Source organism: Phoxinus phoxinus (assembly GCF_949152265.1).
Source record: "Phoxinus phoxinus genome assembly, chromosome: 3".
NCBI classification, from domain to species: domain Eukaryota; kingdom Metazoa; phylum Chordata; class Actinopteri; order Cypriniformes; family Leuciscidae; genus Phoxinus; species Phoxinus phoxinus.
In genome coordinates this window covers 44,205,040-44,225,167 of record NC_136878.1, presented here as the reverse complement: position 1 = coordinate 44,225,167, position 20,128 = coordinate 44,205,040, and the positions used below count along the sequence as shown (strand labels likewise).

Below are 20,128 nucleotides of genomic sequence, written 5' to 3'. Positions count from 1 at the left end.
ACACAGTACAGAGACTAGCGACATAGACAAAGTCGCTGGCGGTGTGAACGGGGCCTCATGGTCCCAGTCCTGCATCTGCGGAGACAGCGTGGAGACTGTGATCGTCTCAGATGAAGCTATAACTGAGGAGCTTGAAGGATTCTCCCTCGCTTCTCCGGCTAGCTCCGCAGCTCTCGCTAACCTGGAAGCCGTTCTTGTCTTAGCGGCTTCTTTTGGGTTAGATGAGAGGAGTTTGCTCGCTTCTGGTTCAGAGGAACTAGAAGTAGAGTCAGTTTCAGAAAGCACAGCCAAGTCTGAAACCCCCTCATATAAAAGCCCCGCAGTTATTGGAGCTTATGACTCGCGCCACGACCCGACTCAGTCTGGATTGGTCCGGCCCGAAGCATGAAGACACCCGTGGTCAATTAAATAAGAGATAGTCTCCAGCTCTGCTAAGCCTTCCATTTATCCTGGTCCTGCAAACCAAGGTTGTGGCGAATGCCTCGGGTTGAAGGGATTTTGGCTAGCTATCTCTCCTTGGGGACATCTTCATGTTTGAAGGCTCCAGTTCTGCCATTTGTGCCAGATAACATTGAGGCTAGTTGGCAAATCATATGCAGCGTCAGGTCTGGTGGTGCCCTGTACGCCAAGGCCATACCAAGCCGACCTACTTAAAGACCTGGACAAGGGCACGAGCCAATCTCACGAGGCAGTCGCCAAATTGTGCATATACAGATCTGGACCTCCGCTGCACCAAATAGGCGGGGGCGGTTCAGCGAAAAGAGGAGCGTGTGTTCTGGCGCAAACGTTCCCTGGTGCTATTTTGCAGTTTCAGAAAACAACTCCGCCACAGACCAGGAAAAACCCAGTCTAAAGACAGTGGCGTGTTATTCAGATGCTATTTTAAGGGCGCATGCTTGGCCATAATGTAGCGTGTGCACAACACACACACACTTTGCTTCTCTCATCTACACAGACGCAGCAGTTTTCATTTTTGCAAATCATACATTATTACAAGGACAAATATTACCACACGAGGGAAATCATTGTTGTGTCCACGAAGATGTGAAAAAATAAATCTAGCTTACACATTTACCCAAATTATTATACGCCTGTTTAACCGAAGCTAATTTGGGTGGGTTTCTCCCATCATCCCCAATGTCACTTCTCTGTGTTTTACGGCCCTGACGAGAACGTCGGTCTCCTCGGCTGTGAATCGCTCGTGGCGTGCGCCGGCAAACCCGCCGTTATAATAGCAATCCGCCATGGAACAAGCGCGCCGGCTCTTAAAGGGAATGTGAGAGGACGCTCTGATTGGTTTATTGCACGTTACGCCCAAACCACACCTATGAATAATGAAGCTACTTCAGACCAACACATTTTAGATTTGCGTTTGATACTTGTGTTTCAGATCGTTAAAATAGGGCCCATAGTGTGCAGGGACCTTAAAGGGATAGTTCACCCAAAAATTAAAATTCTGTCAATAATTACTCACTATCAAGTTGTTCCAACCCCGTAAGACTTTCGTTCATCTTCGGAACACAAATGAAGATATTTTTGATTAAATCTGAGAGCTGTCTCACTCCTCCATTAGGATGCTAGATAATTGATATCTGCCATCCCAGAAAAGTTAGTAAAGACATCGTTAAAATGGTCCAAGAAGTGACTACAGCGGCTCAACCTTAAGTTTATCAAGCGACAAGAATACTTTTTGTGCGCAAAAAGAAAAGAAAAACGACTTTATTCAATTATTAATTTTCTTCAGTGTGTTCCTCTGAGTGAGTTCACGTAGTGTAACAGCGCAGCGCTTCTGGGTTGTACATCAGAACGTAGGCTCGCTATTGGCCGACGCTGGTCATGTGTGTGATGGTGGCCAATAGTGAGCGTACGTTCTGACTTACAACCCAGAAGCGCTGCGCTGATACACTACGTGAACTCACTCAGAGGCAATAATATCTTAACTTGTGTTCTGAAGATGAATGAAAGTCTAACGGGGTTGGAACAACACGAGGGTGAGTAATTACTGACAGCATTTTCATTTTTGGGCAAACTATCCCTTTAAGGCTCATCGCCTTTCATTGTCAACTGCGCTCATTCCTGTTGTGTGTCCGTAATCTGAGAGAGTCTGAGGAGGAGTGTGCGGGGGAAATATTTTGAATTTGGACTGCAGTACCCATTTCAACCGCTAGCTGTCAACATTACATACTGCACCTTTGAAGTATTATTAATAAATAAAGTATATATTATATAAGCATATCATATTATTATCTGTATTGGATAAAATGGTTTGTGGTGTTGTAACAGTTGTATTGACAGCACTTCAGACGGTGATTGAATGCTGCATTGAATGCTGTTTGATTCTGTCTGAATACATCAGAAAACAATGCACGTGTTTATTACAACATGGGATAATGAGTAATAAATGTGCAGTTTTAAGTAGCTAACTGATATGATCCTTAAAAATGACTTTATCGGGTGTAACCAAAGTTGTTGTTAAGTTTATATTGAATTTATTATATTTTTTAAAATATTTTTTTAGATTACTATGTTAGGCATGCATGCAATTAAAAAGTAGTAGACACAGAAATAATAAAAACATGATGCTAAAATGAAATATTAGCAATTTATGCAATATTTTATGCTTTAATTTTTTTTTTAATTTTTTAGAGATCTGCTGAAAAATATGTTAACATAAATCAAGTTAAAAATATTGTTTTACACAACTGAACCAACCTATATTATTTTATTCCAACAAAACAATTTGTATGAGTAAAGGTAGAAACAGCACTTTAAGGTAACAATCGCAGGTTATCACTTTTTACAGTGTGTTGTAGTTATGATATCTATCAGAAGAGGCTTAACCAGCAAAACCTTGACCCAGAAATAACCAATTTGTGTTGAAAATTGTGACAACTTTGCAAGGTTATTGATGCTTATGCCTCCTATCCATAATGAGACTTGCTGCTTTATGAATCTAATAACATAAAAGTTGGAAAACTATTTACACACTCATTCAAAAGTATAGGGTGAGTAATATTTATTTTATACTTTTATTCAGAAAGGATGCATTATGAAAAAAAAAAATACAGTAAAGACATTTTTAATGTTACAATTTTTTTTAATTTCTTTTCATGGGAGTATCCTGAATAAATATCTCACGGTTTCCACAAAAATATGAACTCTTTTCAACATTGATAATAATCAGAAATGTTTCTTGACACTGAAGACTGGAGTAATGATGCTGAAAATTCAGCTTTGATCTCAGAAATAAATTACATTTGAACTTATATTCAAGTTACAATTTGTTGCAAATTATAATAATTATTTACACTGTTTTTACGGTATTTTTGATCAAATAAATGCAGCATTGATAAGACTTCTTTCACAAACATTCAAAAATGACCAACCACAAACCCGTCTTAATGAATTACTTAATACAAAAGAGTGCATTTCTTAAGACGTAAGGCAGTGTAGAAGTGTGGGTATTATTTTCATGTTTTTGTATAAATATTGCTGCTGCTTCATTGGTCTTTCATGTTGTATGTGTCGCACATTTCCTCCAGCAACCGCCTGTATAAGATCTATCATATATTTGTTGCATTTTAATATGTATTTTTAAGAATATGCTTTTAATGAATATTTTAGCAATTTGTTTTCATATGGAATTCTGCGCATGGTGTTTATACATTAGACTAACTCATTTAAATACGGAGATTATATCTGATAGCTTGTCTGTCTGATTGAACAATGCATTCTTTTTTTTGTTTTGTTTTTCTGGTGTATTTTTGTGAGATCTCATAAACACACACCCGCTGCACACATATACACATGCATATACATACAGTCTGCCAACTGACTTACCGTAGGGAATCCCCGCCCCTGCAGATGTTGCCATGGCAACGCTTTCCAGGCTAGGGAAGGAGTCCCCCTTTCTCCACTCTTTTAGTTGGATGGGAAATATATTAACTGCCAGCTGCAGAGTACTCTGTCATTCTGCAATGCATTGTGGGAAAATAAGCAAAACAATTTATGTGCAATATATATAGTGGGCTCCACAAATATTTGTACCCTTGGTAAATATGAGCAAAACTGATTTTTTTTTTGTTGAAATTTCTCCTCTTAGTCTTTTATTCAAAATATGCATAATTGATAGATAGCTTTTTATTGTCATTCAACTGTACGAAATTAATGAAACCCTGTTCCACTGGCTTATAAAAATATAATAAAAAATGCTACAACGTGCGTTAAAATATAGCACTAAAAAGAGTTAATAAATATAAATTAATATAAATATTGATATTGCACATGGTCATGGGCGGCATATACATCTAATTTTTGCACTGGTTAAGTGGTGGCATATAAATACAGTTATTCCATATTATAAATAAATAATGTTATTTCAGTAACAAAAATCTAACCTTTAATTACAGTAAAAAAAAAATAATGCATTGTCATGCTGGAAGATTCAACCACCGGCCAGTTTAAAGGGGTGGTTAATAATGATTTCACTTTTCTAACTTTAGTTAGTGTGTAATGTTGCTGTTTGATCATAAACAACATCTGCAAAGTTACAACGCTCAAAGTTCAAAGCAAAGGGAGATATTTGCTTTTAAAGAAAAGGACTACAACAAACGACTGGTAGGAACTACACGACATTCCTCCCGGGTTAGTGACATCACCAACCCTAGAATTTACATAACCCCGGGACACGATTTATAGATTATCATGACAGAATATGCAAATCAATGACTAGAAGATAACTACACATAAACTTCATAAATTCATCAACTAACCATTCAGAAATGTCCTGTTGCTTCTACATGTTGTCACTTCTTCTTGAGTCTCTCCATCATTGTCTGAATCCGTTTTGAACATAAAATTCAAGTGAAATTTCCAGTGCATGTCTGTGTGAGTGTGTGAGGTAAAAGAACATTTACCTGTGCCGGGAGCAGCGGCTCATTTGAATTTAAAGGGACAGGCACAAAAACGGTGTGTTTTTGCTCACCCTCCAAAAGTGACAATTTTAACATGCTATATAACAATATCTGTGGAGTATTGCGAGCTAAAACTTCACACACACACACACACACTCTGGGGACATCAGAGACTTATTTTACATCTTGTGAAAAGGGCATTACACCACCCCTTTAAGTGTCCTGACCGGGTCAGTCGGGTGTTGTTGTTGATTTAACATCTGCTGGTACTTGATGGAGTTTATAAGACTGTGAATCCTAACAGGAAAGTTTTCCCCACAGCATTAAAGATCCTCCATCATGCTTCACAGTGGGGATGAGGCGCTTTTCTACATGGATATCCTTCTTTCTATGCCAAACCCTCCTCTGATGTTTTTACAAAAAGCTTTATTTTGGTCTCATTTGACCATAAAACCCGGTCCTACTGAAAGCTCCAGTAACATCTGAGTCAGAGATGCTGTTTGCAATCTTCCCAGACAAGTTGTGTTTATATATAGTTGAGATCTGGAGACTTTCTGACCACAAGACACAACTAGCATCTGAAATCCTCCAACTGTTGATGCTGACGTCCTCTTCCAGTTGATTTAATCTTCTTAATGATTGCCCAGATTGTGGAAATGAGTATTCCAACAATTAAACTATTATACTATAGATATTTCATGCAACCTTTTGTCACACATCATTACTGTATGCTCCGGTCTTTCCCATACACTATAAAAACATCGACCAATTTCAACTTAAAAACTTAAAGGGGTCATGAACTGGCTTTTAATTTTTTTTATATTGTTGTCTGAGGTCAACTTATGACGTCCGCTTGGTTTTTACATTCAAAAACATCTAAATGAATAAGAAATCTGCTATTTTCTACCCTGGTTTTGAGGCTAGCTCCTGAAACGCTCGGTTTTTATGGGCGTGTGCATTGAAGACTTGGAAGTAAACGCCCACTGCTATGATTGGATAACAGTTTTGCATATTATAATGAGTTGTATGTAATGCGTGAGTCGGTGGGCGGGGCTAAACAGGCGGTGTTGAAGTGGGCGTCGATCTTCTTCTGCGGAGGCGGGGTTTGATACCCTGTGACGTCATAGATCCCCACTTTGAAAAACCTGTCGTTCGCTGAGCCTGCTGTCAATACAAGCTTTTAATGCACTAAAAAGTTTTCAGTTCTGAAACTTACAGGATATTCTTATAGTATGATGACCTCTTATATGCCAAAAGCTCAAGGAAAATGTTATTTCTCAGTTCATCACCCCTTTAAGTCCAGTTGCAATCCAGTTCATTTTAACTTCAATCATATTAAACTGACTTTACAAAAATGCTGTTGAATCTTGTATAACTTATAAAAAAAGTTGAAATTGCTTGAATTATTTAGATGAGTTAAAGTAATGTAAAAACACAAGTTGCATGACGTACTTATCATATAATTTTTGTGTCACTTCGTATTTAGATCCCAGTCAAACCGGAAGTCATGAAGCGTTCCTGATCACAACGGTGAACTTACAAACATAACATATGAATGGGAATATACTGAAGTCAGATTACTCTGCCAATAATTATGCCAATAATTGTGGAATACATATATTTCCACAAAAAAAAAAAAAAGTTTTATGATAAGAATTGTTTTTTGAACTGATTGAATTAAGATTTGAAATGAATTAAGGGTTTCGATTTTTGTGAATGTTTTAAATGAAAGAAAAGCTGAACTTACTGAAGGTGTGTCCACAGATATTAATTAATCACACACACACGCACACACACACACACACACACACACACACACACACACACACACACACACACACACACACACACACACACACACACACACACACACACACACAAAATTGTGATACATATACTGTACAAACTGTATAATATATACAACCGTATATCTGCTGCTTGCTTACACCTAAAGCTTTACAAGCTTTACAGTTTTTTTGCAGCCTTCACATTATAGCACACATATCGATATCCATGGAAACTGAGTATTCACTTGGAAAGATACACATGATTAACACAACAACAGACATGCACAGACTTGAACCTCAGTCCAAGACTATTTACTCTGCTAACGTTAATTCCTAATGTAGGCTATAGAAGGCTATACTTTGTGTGTTAAATGTTACCAAAACATGTCCAAGGTTATTGTGAAGAGTTACTTCTCCTGTAATTACTCTGAACACCTTCTGAGACCAGATGCTAGTTGAAAAAGAAAAAAATCCACTTTATCATCTAATGCACTGACATCCAGACATTAGAATGGTTTAATACTTCTTAATCCCTCTGTGTGAACTGGGATGCATCAGCTTCATCTGTGGACGTTGATAAGAGTGGTTTGTGAGCACGTTGCGTGTGTTTGTGTGTCGGACGTGTAAATGAACAGTTGAATGTCCTCGTGAAGCGGTCTGTTGTGCACTGACGTCATCGGTCTCGCGCCGCAGTCGCTCCTGAGATGAATGCACAATCCTGCGTTCACCTGGATCTCTAGCGCCGCCACGCGAGCGACTAACCTGGTACAACTCACTCAAGTGCTTCGAAATCTCAATGTAACTGAGATTTTTGTTAAAATAAAAAAATAAGTACATAAATAAATAAAACAACTCGCTGTCTTACTGTGAATGATACACGGTAACTGTGTGCGCGGTCACGCTTGTTCTTCAGAACCATGGACAGTTCCCTGCGCGCGGCCGCCACCAGAGGGCGCTGTTCACTCATGCGACACACTCAGACCTTCACATCTGCAGTAGTTATGCGAAATAGTACGGTGTGTGTGTGTGTGTGTGTGTGTGTGTGTGTGTGTGTGTGTGTGTGTGTGTGTGTGTGTGTGTGTGTGTGTGTGTGTGTGTGTGTGTGTGTGTGGTTCCGGTAAACCCTACATTATGGGTACAAAATGTTCCCACAAAGATGGCAATATCCAAAATATTTGTTATATTAAAATTATACTGTATCATTATGTCTATGGCAAGTCCCCATAAAACATGAAAACACAACATGTGTGTGTGTGTGTGTGTGTGTAAAGCAAGTGTGAGAGACATTCTAATTCTAACAGTGAAATAAGCTTTTCTTTTTTTAATCTTTTTGCTGCCTCACAACCCTATCTGAAATATTTTACTTTTTTTCCCATTTACTACTGTATGATTTACTTTGAAACAATTTTCTCTCAGAAATTGCTAGTAAATTTCATAAATAATTAGCAAGTAGCCTAACATTGAATTAAACATGACATTTTGCTGAAGAGCGCAGTAGTATTTTCTTCAACTTATAGTTATACAATAATCTTTGTTTATTTACAACTTAGATTTTTACAGTGTAGCCTATATACACCCCATTTATTTCAAATATAGAGAAATTCCATTAGCATTGATTTGACAATTTTCTTGTATTACTAGCCTATATTCCGCCAATGTTCAGGCCAATAAAGCGTCCTTAAAGAGACAGTTCACCCAAAAATTCAACTTCAGTCATCTTCTATAATACACTCTCAGAAAAAAAAGTACAATTCCTATAGGTTGTGGAAGTAAAAAAAAAAATACTATGGAAGTCAATGGGGTCCATCAACTGTTTGGATTTTGGAATGTACCATTAACTGTCTGGTTACGAACAATATCTACTTTGGTGTTCAACAGAAGAAAGAAACTCATACAGGTTTGGCAACTTGGCACAACTTGATGGTGAGTAAAGTCACTTTACACAAAAAGCCACTGGTCGGCGTTGTTCCTCCCCGGCATCAGCAGCTTTGAGGATGAGAGAGAGAGAGAGAGAGAGAGAGAGAGAGAGAGAGAGAGTTTGGGAGGTGTTTCTCTGTTTGAATACAGCGCGCTCCTCGCTCGCACACGGTCGCGAGACTCATCACGGTTCGTGTGTTGGCCACGCGCTGAGCGGAGCGCGGGCAGCCGGTGATCGGTGTGTTTAGTGTCTATGGGTGTCGACGTGATGTCCCCTCCTCTGAGGAACCTCAAGTGCTTTTCCCCGGTGATGTGCCAGTGTAAACTTATATGTAGCAACCGTACGCTTTCGCTCATGTTCGGCTGTAAGGTAAGCTGGGAGCGCGCACGCGCCCGTTTCTGTTCGTTTTTCTCTCTCTTGTGGATAGGATGATAGAAAGACGAGACCATCATGTTAGTTGACAGAATTCTCCCAATTATGAAACGAAATGAGAATTATGAATGAAAAAGCGATGTGTGTTTGCGACTGCGCGCGTGGTATTTGTGACATACTGTACATTACTGTATTCCACATGCAGTGCTACTGTACAGTGAAGAAGCTCGTTGTGTGGCAGGATGCCATGTAAAGCCATCTGTCTCTTTGCAGATTCACATCGGAAGGCCGATGTATCTCTAAAATACATTATAAAGAGCCGAGCACAAAACTGAACAAACAATACAAGTCTATGTGAACGTGAAGAGAAGGGTTATAAGAAAAGCTATTGCACATTTCCACCTATAAGCTATAGCGGGGCTTATTGTCACACTATATGGGGGAAGATGAAATATTATCTAAAGAAAAATGGCCTAATGCATTTCAGGTAATGCAAACAATAAAACAGTTATAAAACACAGAAAGAGCACAAGAAAAGGCTAACTAAAACATATAGAAGCATTGTTTTGGCTGATTGAAATTGTATGTAATGAATTACAACGAATAAAACGCATGTGACAACTTGCCCCAACTTGAAAATACTCATGTTAGAACACAGTGTAACCTTTGGACTAAAATGAACCTTCACTATATAGTTGACTCTTCCATCTCAGTTTTAGTTTAATGTGTTCACGTTTAATGTTTTAACACACCGGTTAATTGAATTGAGGAAATTTAGTCGTAACTATTTCCTATTGGCCATGAAAGTGTATTTTGCATTATTGTTAGCCTATTAAAATATTTTTGTCCATATGACAATGGAAAACTCACTGTGATTTGCTAGCATATTTATAAAAAAACAGTATAGGATCTTGAATATTCCAAATATGTTGTTATTTGATATAAACCATGTATCATCTTGTGGTTTCTTATAAAATCGAATCCAAAATAAAAGTTTGTGTTTACATAATATATGTGTGTGTATTGTGTGTATAATTATATACAATCGTATAAATATATGATTGTGTATAATTATTTTGTATATATAAATACACACACATGCATTTGATAAATATTTGCATTTATATACTGCATATATATTTTTATATGATTTATATTATATATAAATAGAACTATTATATATATAAATAACACATTTTTCTTAAATATATATACATGCATGTTTGTGTATTTATATATACAAAATAATTATACACAATCATATATTTATACGATTGTATATAATTATACACATATTTTATGTAAACACAAACTTTTATTTTAGATTCGATTAATCGCGATTAATCGTTTACAGCCCTAGCGCTAGGTCCTCTAGTCCTGAGAACGTTCCCTCACACGTATCCACGATGCCACAACACACGATAAAACGCATCTTTTACAACTTAAAGAGTTTTTCTAACCAGCTGTGACAGTGATACGCTGTCTTAATATATACGCTATCTTAAAATGTAATATCTTAGTTTACATATTATACTCGGCCAACTTTGTCAGACCTTTTCTAAATTTCCCATGCATTATATAAACAGTTTGAACTAGTGATGCACCGATTTGAACATTTTGATAATTATTTATATTTGAAAGCCGATAACCGATATATTGGCCGATAAATCTAAACCCAAAATGTTATATAATTTGAGCGCCACATGTTTACAAAAACAAAAAGTCTCATCCTGTCCCAATCACACAATTATAATGATGTTTTCATTATAATTGTATGTGGTCTATATTATGACAGACTTGCGCTGCACATGTTGCACTTTACTGTATTTTCCTTTTTTTAAAAGTGATTTCAATCATATTTCATGCAATTCAAAACCATCATGTTGAAAAGTGCGCATCTGAAGTGGCTGAAGGAGATAATCCGTTATTTATCGGCTTTAGTATCGGCCAAATTTTCTTATCGGGCCGATAACATGAAAAATGATCATGTATCGTCCATATGGTGGCCGATATATCGTGCATCACTGGTTTGAACGTGTGAACTGACTGAACATCCTCATAGCAGGAGCAGATTTCAGTGCATGTGCTTGGATGATCTGCAGTTTTGTAGTGTGTCAGATCGCTGTGATTCGAGCGCTGTGGGTCGATACTTCCTCTGGAATAGATTGAGACACGGATAGTGGCTGAGATGATGACCTTGGGAAACACGATGGCGTGGAGAGGGCTGGGACTCACTGAAAAACACTGACAAAGACAGACATGTATTATACTTTTGCATATCTCATCATTCAAATCTCTCACTTTTCTTTTTCTATGTCTAACTGTATTCACTACATTCACAAGATCTTTATGGTCAGGTGATTTTCTTAATCTTGCTGGCATTTAAGACACTTTTACATTGACTGTACACCATAAGTTTGACTAAAATGCTTCTCATTAAAAACCTTTTGATAAAAAGGCTTATGCCTGAAATTAGTTTGGAAGAAAATTTTAATTTATTTGCAAAGAAGCTTAAGAGAAAATGAAATGAGTGAGTTTTGTGCCAAGCTTCATGAATTTTAGCAGCCGCTCTGGGGTGCGTTTCCCGTACAACTATATAGCTCACTGCTTAACTACCATAGTACGATGCATCGTTGGAGAAATCAACTAGCTAGTCACGACTGTTTCCCGAAACCGTATGTCGCAAAGTATCGTTCAACCACGTTGGTTTATGACGTCTCGCACGTGGTGGACTAATAACTTTTTTTAATTAATCTGTTTGAGATCGAATTAACGCTAGATTTCGTCATATAAGTTACATATATGGCATCTGAAGACCATTTCAAATTTTTCTCAGTTACTTTGCTTTATTACCAGACTCAATATTTGGCTCGTTCTAACATAGTTGAGCACGTTCGCACATGCGCAGTCTTCAAAAACGGTGCTTTAAATCTCTTGACAAACTAAAAGACGTAAATTACATTTGTATGTATTCTAAATAAAAAATACGGGTTGTACTGAATGTCAGCTTGCTTATTTTGCTAAAGATAAGGATTTATTCAGTCTACATCTCATGTAAACTAGAAACTATGCTTCTAACCACAGCTCCAGAGCTGTCGTTGCAACCACACAAGTTTGCGATGCTGTTTGCGAACGTTCGTTGGAACGATGGTTTCGGGAAACACCAAATCGTTGAACTATGCTGATAACGGCGGAACTTGCGATCATAGTTGGCTAACGATGCTTTCGGGAAACGCACCCCTGTATGGCTAGCTTGAAAAAGCTGAAATATATGAAAATTAAAAATATTCGATTTTGGTTGCTACATAATTTCCATATTCCATTTGTGTAATTTCATAGTTTAGATTACTTTACTCTCATACATTTAAAGTCCTCCAAAGAAAGATAAAGCTGTCAGGATAGAGAACGAGACTGACACCAGACTGAACACATGCTCAGGGGATCATCATATAGTGCTGTGATATGTGTCATATATTGATTATATTGATATTGCCTATAGAGTTTCTTCAGAAAGTATTCACCCTCATCAATTATGTATGAGTCTGTTATGTTGCAAGGTCTGTTTAAAGCATATTTACTAACAGTTTCTGCTGGCCCTTTTACAACATTATTACTGGCAGTACCATAAAACATTATGATTTTTGTGTTTAGTGATGTGCCAGAAAACCATTATAACAGCGGCCAAAGGATATATGCCGTTGTCCAGTTATTAGCTTAAATTGAAGATTTTATCCTTTCAATGTTTCATTCTAAGTTTTCTCATATTCTACTTCATTCCATTTTACATTATATTATAGTTTATAGTTTAACAAAGCCTGCCAAGAAAAGAATACATTGTGTTTTCAAAGCAGTGGATGATTATGTGAGCTTTTGTACATACGTGGCGTTATAAAGAGGCTGTTTAAATAATTTATAGGCAATTCATATTATTAAGTAAGTTTGGGTTAAATGTGTTTTATGATGTTTTTTCTCCGGAATGAACTGAAAGATCTACATTGTAAATATTTGTTGTGCTATTGCCAGGTGGTACAGTAACAAATTGTCTTACACTCACTGTATGGTAACAACTTGCATACATTTGCTATGATTTCTCTTTCATATTCTCTGTACTCCATCATTACTCGTGGCTTATGCTTAGCACTGAGGATATTTCTAATTCCCTAACCTTAAGTATTAAACTTTAGTGCAGAATTGTCTTGTGCCGCTGACATGAATGATATCCTCAGATGGTGTTGAGGCGAGATATGCTACAGTATTACTGCTCTAGGCGTTAGCTTTCCTTCACAAGGGCGCGTGACGCTGGGGATTTTCAAAAGGCAATAATCTTGATCAAAAATCTCATAGACTTGAGGTGCAGAAAATGTAAAATTCTAGTTTTTAAACTCATGTTTAGTCCTTCTCCCTCTCTTTTCTTTGCAGTTTCATGACATGCTTGTATTATTGCTTCTTTTTCCACCACCAAATGGCTGCAAATAATCTTTTATGTTGTTTATCTGTCTTCATTCCTCTGTTTCCTGCACATGTAGTGTGCTTCTTATCTAGCATGCTAAAATCTCTGATCAGTATTGTAATTTACAGTAGGACAAAATGTGCCCCCTTAACACACACATGTTGGGTTTTCATGTTTTATGGGCACATTCCATAGACATGTTTTTTATACTGTACAAACCTAACCGTAAACCTACCCATCACAGAACATTTCTGCATTTGTACATTTTCAAAAAACATTACTTTGTATGATTTATAAGCTGATTTTCTCATGGGGACCCATTTTGTTAGCCTGGTCCTAGACTCTCGCACATTTCATTTGTTCTGAGAGTCTGGTCTCTCTCCATTGACAAGCGTTAACTTCCTTGTAGGCGGGTCCTCTGTTGAAGTTTAAAACTATTGGATCTGCCGTAACCAATCGCTAACGTTTGGTCGTGGCGAAACTTCAACTCAAACTTGCACACGTGCGTCGCGTCGTGCTTGCAGCCCCTTCAGCCGTGACTTATTCACGATACGGCTCTTGCCTCGAGTACCTTATTGCTTTTATAAAACGGTTACCACACAATACAACTATTAAAGCCGAAAAATATGTATCTATGCAACTTTCATGAAGTAAAATCACTAAAAGCCTTCCTTCCGCTGGAAAAAATAGTCCTTGACCGTAAACAGCAACAGAAGTTATATACAGTATTTCTCCAATAGATGGCGGCAAAGACTGTGTTTATGAGTGAGTCGGTCAGTAGAGAAGACTTTTACATTGAAAGGACTCAAACTTGTGATCACGGAGAAGGAAGACGACACTGACAGATGACTATTGGCACGGGGAAAACCCTTAACTGTTAAAAGGACAAGATATTGCAGCGGACATTCAAACTGATTTTTTTTATTATGAATATATAGGACTGACCTGAAGAAAAATGCTATATCTACTGTAAATGCAGGTACACCCGCTTACTCGATTTCTCACAATACTCTACTATACTATAATAGCTTCAATGAACAATATCATTGAGATCAAACATGTTTTTACGTTGCTAAGAGCGGTTGCTAGGGGTGTTGTGTAGTGATACATAGAACCGTTGGGTGAAGCGGTCATAGCCGTGTTTTATCGTGAATAAAACACAGCTATTGGCCAATCAACCAAACAAGGATTGGACCTAACCGTTTTTTATAATCGTTCTTAGCCACTCCCTCTGTTCGCTGATTGGACCGGTAAAATATTGACCGGAGAAAACCCACGAATACACCGCAAACCCAGACGACGTACTGAAGGAAAATGAAAATTGAGCAGAAGAACGTAGGAGGGCGGAGCCAGGCGACCATTTTGTCCCCATAACATACAGAACACCTGAACCACACACACAGACACACACACACACACACACACACACACACACACACACACACACACACACACACACACACACACACACACGCACACATAGATAAAGCAGAATCAGGTTTTCACAAAAAGTCTCCATGAATAATAAATGATGTTGGATGAATTTCTCTCTGTCTGCCAGCGTTCAGATTGCATACAGCAGGCAACAGCTGCAAAAGCCATTTATACACCCGTTAGTATAAAAGCGATTTATGTTGACAAAGAAATCAAAATGAGAGTTCACAAATCTAGAAAACTATGTACTGTAGTGCAACAGCAGTTACGAGAAACAAAATCCCATTCAGTTTATCCATCGAGAAATTGCGTTTCAGTGTAAACCTTTCAAGACCTTCAGTGTTCACTGGAGACTCACGCTGGATTTGATACGTTAAAACCGATACCATCGTTACTGTTCATATCACTGTGTATCAGGTGTGAGGAAGATCCAGAGCTGAAATTCAAATATGCAAATTTTACGACCAATCAGAGCAGAGCATGCTCTCTGAAAGGCGGGGTTTAGAGACCGAATCCTTAATCAAACCATTTCAGACACTGTGAGAAAAGAGCTGATGCTGCAATGTTTATTATGAGGAAATTAAAGTTTTTTTTTACCTTGGATGCATGTAAACATATTGTAGGAGACCTTTAAAATAAAATTAAGACCTTTTAAAGTAGCATAATACGGGCACTTTAAGGATGTTGTGTGAATCCTCCCCCAGATTTCCCAAAGGCTTCAAAAACACTCAAAATAATGATGAGAATATGTAATGAAATCCATACTGTGTAGGATAGACAATCCCTAAATCATTGAATCATGGTGGTATACAGATTCCTGAACCTCTGATCTCTTGTTCTTTCTTTTAGATTACAGGAAACGTGTAATGTAAGCCAACCCTCAGGAGGTTTCAGGGTGAAGTGTCAACCGGTGCGCTCTCTCTATGCCTATGGGAATTACATGTGGATAACTCGGTGAAACCACCCCTTCACTGCTGTATTTAGCATCTTTTGAAACTCATGGCTAATATTAGCATGTAAACGCATCTGTTGGCGTGATGTAAGCCTGGGTTTACGAGAAACGAGTGATCAGAGATGAGTCACTGCGTTGTGGTTTCATAAAGACAACAAGGAAGACTTGTGCGTTAAAAAGTCTCAAATAGACATTCGATCTTCGGGATGAACTCTGGTCAACTTTCTGTAGGGTTTTCCGGCCCGCTTAGACAGGAAGAGTTTGATCAACATGTGAAGTGTCTATCTACATTTTCATGTGCAGTTTACCTGTAATAACTGAGACCACAATAATATGCACAAAAAAGTACAGTGTGGATCTACAAATGAACAGAAAACATTCAACAAAAAAATTAAACAACCATGTGAGTTATTTAAAGAACATTTTTATACCACGTAGAAAAAAGGAAAAGAAACTAATTTAATTTAAATAACATGTTCGCTTGACGTGCAGAACACAAACATTTACTGACTTTAGAAATTATTGTGGTTTTTATTTTTTTATAATTGTTTTCATTTGTTAGTGCATAACAGAAAATATGCATATATAAGACATTACAATAAACATTAAGGTCTTTATTAACAAAATGTGTTTAGTTTTATCACAAGTGGAAATTGTTAGTAGCTAATTAAGCTTTTGTTTATGGTGAAGTTATGTTGTAAAATCTGAAATATTATATTGATCAGACATTTTGGCTTACTGTATGTCTAAAGAAAATATATTAATTCAAATCTTTTACTTTGTATGAATGTTTTTGTCCTTTTGGGAAAATAAATATGTTTGATTAATATTAAATCAAAATGTAAGCATAAATATAATTTGAGAAAATCTAATAAACTTTAATGAGTATAATTTTTTTTCCAGTTATATGTTGCAACGTAGAATTTCTGTCTGTCAAAATGAATAAGTACTTTCTATTTCACACACAAAACTTTAAATCAGATTGGAGCTTGCCATATTGAGTATGCCTTTGCCTTTTCTTTCTTCTGTGCATTATGCACCAGACGTACAGTGAGCAGACTGTGGGTGGGCTGTGCTGCATAACTGCGCTTCTGTAATGATGTCTCTCTCGCTCTCTGTGGTGCATGCTGGGAATAGATTTGTGTCAGACAGTTGTGTGCAGAGTGTTTGGTATCACTCTTGACGCGGTGACGTATGCTTTTGTTTGTTATTTATTACCCACAAGGGTTTTGTTATGTGCTCACTGTAGTCTGAGCCTGGCACAGCATCAGTCGCCCGCAGAGAAAACACCACGTCTCTCACTGCCACTGGCGCTGTTCGCAGAAACATCTTTTAAAACATTAGTTTTGTAGTTAAAAGCGACTGCTTTTAATTTGAGAAATAAATTTTTCCTTGTGTCTATGTGTCTATTAGGTCAGTAACTAGCTGGCATGTCTGTTCTTCATATCAAAATAATGAAAGTTTAAACTTGCTAATGGGAATAGCCTTTATTATATATGGTTCTGTTGTGTTTGTTTTATGTTTGTTCTGAGAATAGAAAGGACGTCTGCCAAAAGCGTGTCTGTGTTCAGCGTTTAGAATATAAAACATGCAAAATGTTTATCATAATCGAGCACTAAGACTCTGACTCTGAACAACCGGAAATACTGGGAAGCACAACCAACATTTTGTGAATAACAGACAGGATTAAGATTAATTGATGACTGAAGTTACAGTATAGTTATATATTATCACAGCTTAAATGCAGAGACAGCTCGAAGTAAAACAATTTGTAGGTTGATTCCCTGAAAAATTCTGTTTTATATTCTATGTCCATTTTATCTTTACATTTGCTTGTTTGCACTAGTCAGTTCCTGCATTCTCTCAGTCATTGTGGTGTTGCTGGCTCATTGTAATGTGATCTTGCTGACTGTTACCTCCCCTCAACCCCCACTTTATCCCTTCTTTTCTCGTTTCTGGTGAGATTGAAGAATGGCTTCTGTCTGATCTTGATACAATGTCAGTTCAATTGGTGGCCATCTTGGCAGCACATCCGGACAGCTGTTGTAATGCAGATACAGCTGGAAAAGAATAAAATCTCCAAATCTGTGTGCACTTGTAATGTTTGTAGGATTTTGGTTTCATTTTTTTTTTATGGTCCCTTTAACATGTTCGGTAGACTGAGTAACATTGCAACTACACGTCTACTAACTCTCATTAGAGTGTTAGTAGAGTATTAGTAGACTGGTAGGGTTTAGGTTAGAATAAGTGACATGTATTTGCAAAGTTACTTATAGTCAGTATAATGTCTGTTGAGGAGCATCACAATAAAGAGTTAGCAGACATTAATTACACAGTCACTCTAATGAGAGTTAGTTGACATGTAGTTGCAAAGTTACTTATAGTCAACATAATATTCAAAAGGGACCATCAAAATAAAGTGTTACCGGATTTTTACACCAATTTTTTTTTATAATTTAGAAATAAATGGCCATTTTCTGTCTTGTGATTTTAGCCCTCTGATTTGAACTCTGTTTTGAGGAGCGTGTTTCGTTTAAAGCGCCCCTATTATGCTTTTTTGGATATTATCTTTCATGTAGGGTTTAATATCGCTGTTTTGTGAATGTAAAAGGTTGGCAAAATTTTAAAGATCATAGTTCAGATAAATGGAGTTATTGTCTCCTAAAAGAAAGACTTGATTATGACCCGTCAGTAATTCCAGTATTACTTCCTGCATGATACGTTTCTTCCTGCGTCTTAAGACATATCTTTTTATACAGGCTTTTTTATAACATGTTTTATTGAGACTTAACTGCACTTTATATGTATACGCTGTTTGATTGTTGTGTGTTTTGATTGGTGTAGTGACCTGTATATTTCTTGTGAGGTGACCTTGGGTGTTCTGAAAGGCGCCATGAAATAAAATGCATTATTATTATTATTATTATGTTTAGTACACATTTGCATGATGCCAGGCTATGCTCTTCATTGGTTGCCTGTGAACAACGTCTCCTTTGACCCTTAAACACTGTAGTTGTACAGTAGCTGAGACTGGAAGAGTTTGGTTTGTCGACATGTCGAGTATAAGCTGTTTTCTGCGCTGCGTTACCGTTCCTATCACTGTGTATTAAATGCTGAGGAAGATCCGGTGCTGAAATTCAGATATGCTAATGAGCGTTTGGGCCGTCTGACCAACCGGAGCAGACTCCCAGAAAGGAGGGGTTTTAGAAACTGAATCAATTATTTAACTGTTTCAGACACTATGGGCCCTATTTTAACGATCTGAAACGCAAGTATCAAACGCAAAACGCAAGTAACTTTGTGTGCAAATCTAAAATGTGTTGGTCTGAAGTCGCTTCATTATTCATAGGTGTGGTTTGTGCGTAACGTGAAATAAACCAATCAGAGCGTCCTCTCACATTCCCTTTAAGAGCCGGCGCGCTTGTTCCACGGCGGATTGCTATTATAACGGCTGGTTTGCCGGCGCACGCCAGGAGCGGTTCACAGCCGAGGAGACCGACGTTCTCGTCAGGGCCGTAAAACACAGAGAAGTGACATTGTATTAGGATTGGAGAAACCCACACAAATTAGCTTCGGTTAAACAGGCGTATAATAATTTGGGTAAATGTGTAAGCTAGATTTATTTTTTCACTTCTTCATGGGCACAACAATGATTTCCCTCGTGTGTAATATTTTTCCTTGTAATAATGTATGATTTGCAAAAATATGAACTGCTGCGTCTGTGTAGATGAGAGAAGCAAAGTGTGTGTGTGTTGTTCACACGCTACATTATGGCCAAGCATGCGCCCTTAAAATAGCATCTGAATAACGCGCCACTGACTTTAGACTGGGTTTCTCCTGGTCAGTGGCAGAGTTGTTTTCTGAAACTGCAAAAAAGCACCAGGGAACGTTTGCGCCGGAACACACGCTCCTCTTTTCGCTGAACCTCTTTTCGCTTTTCTTTGAAAAGTGTTGATTATAAGATTATATTTCAATCTACTCCCATTGCACTCTCACAAAAGCTTTCATCATAACTAATATAAATAAGAGATTCATTGTGCAGTATAGACAACCTCATTGATTATCCTGGAGTAATCTTGTTGAATCACAATTTAAATAACAGATTATTTTTATGCTATTAAAGTCAATAATTTTATCCCTAAAGACTCATCTTTGAACACCAAAATTACATATTTAAAAGTTTTTTCTTTGGAAAAAAAAATGTCTTCATGCCTTAAAATAGCTTGAATGTAACTCGACACTCTTGCCTCATTTAGTATATGAGGTCCTATGAATATGCAAATGATCCCCGCCTCCACTCAC

The 20,128-nt window shown here is 37.5% G+C and overlaps 1 protein-coding gene across 2 annotated transcripts in view; it reads left to right on the top strand.

Annotated features, from left to right (window-relative positions):
- Positions 1 to 20,128, top strand: part of dlg4a (discs, large homolog 4a) — a gene marked incomplete at its 5' end in the record, with an annotated part of 173,549 nt that overhangs the window by 51,834 nt on the left and 101,587 nt on the right. Inside the window, one exon of one of the 2 annotated variants that reach the window (XM_079606391.1) lies at positions 8,871 to 8,987. The exons of the other annotated variant lie outside the window; for it this stretch is intronic. Coding sequence (XP_079462517.1) covers positions 8,871 to 8,987 — 117 coding nt within the window. Of the gene's footprint in view, positions 1 to 8,870; positions 8,988 to 20,128 lie in introns of those variants that run through there. 2 annotated transcript variants of the gene reach the window in all.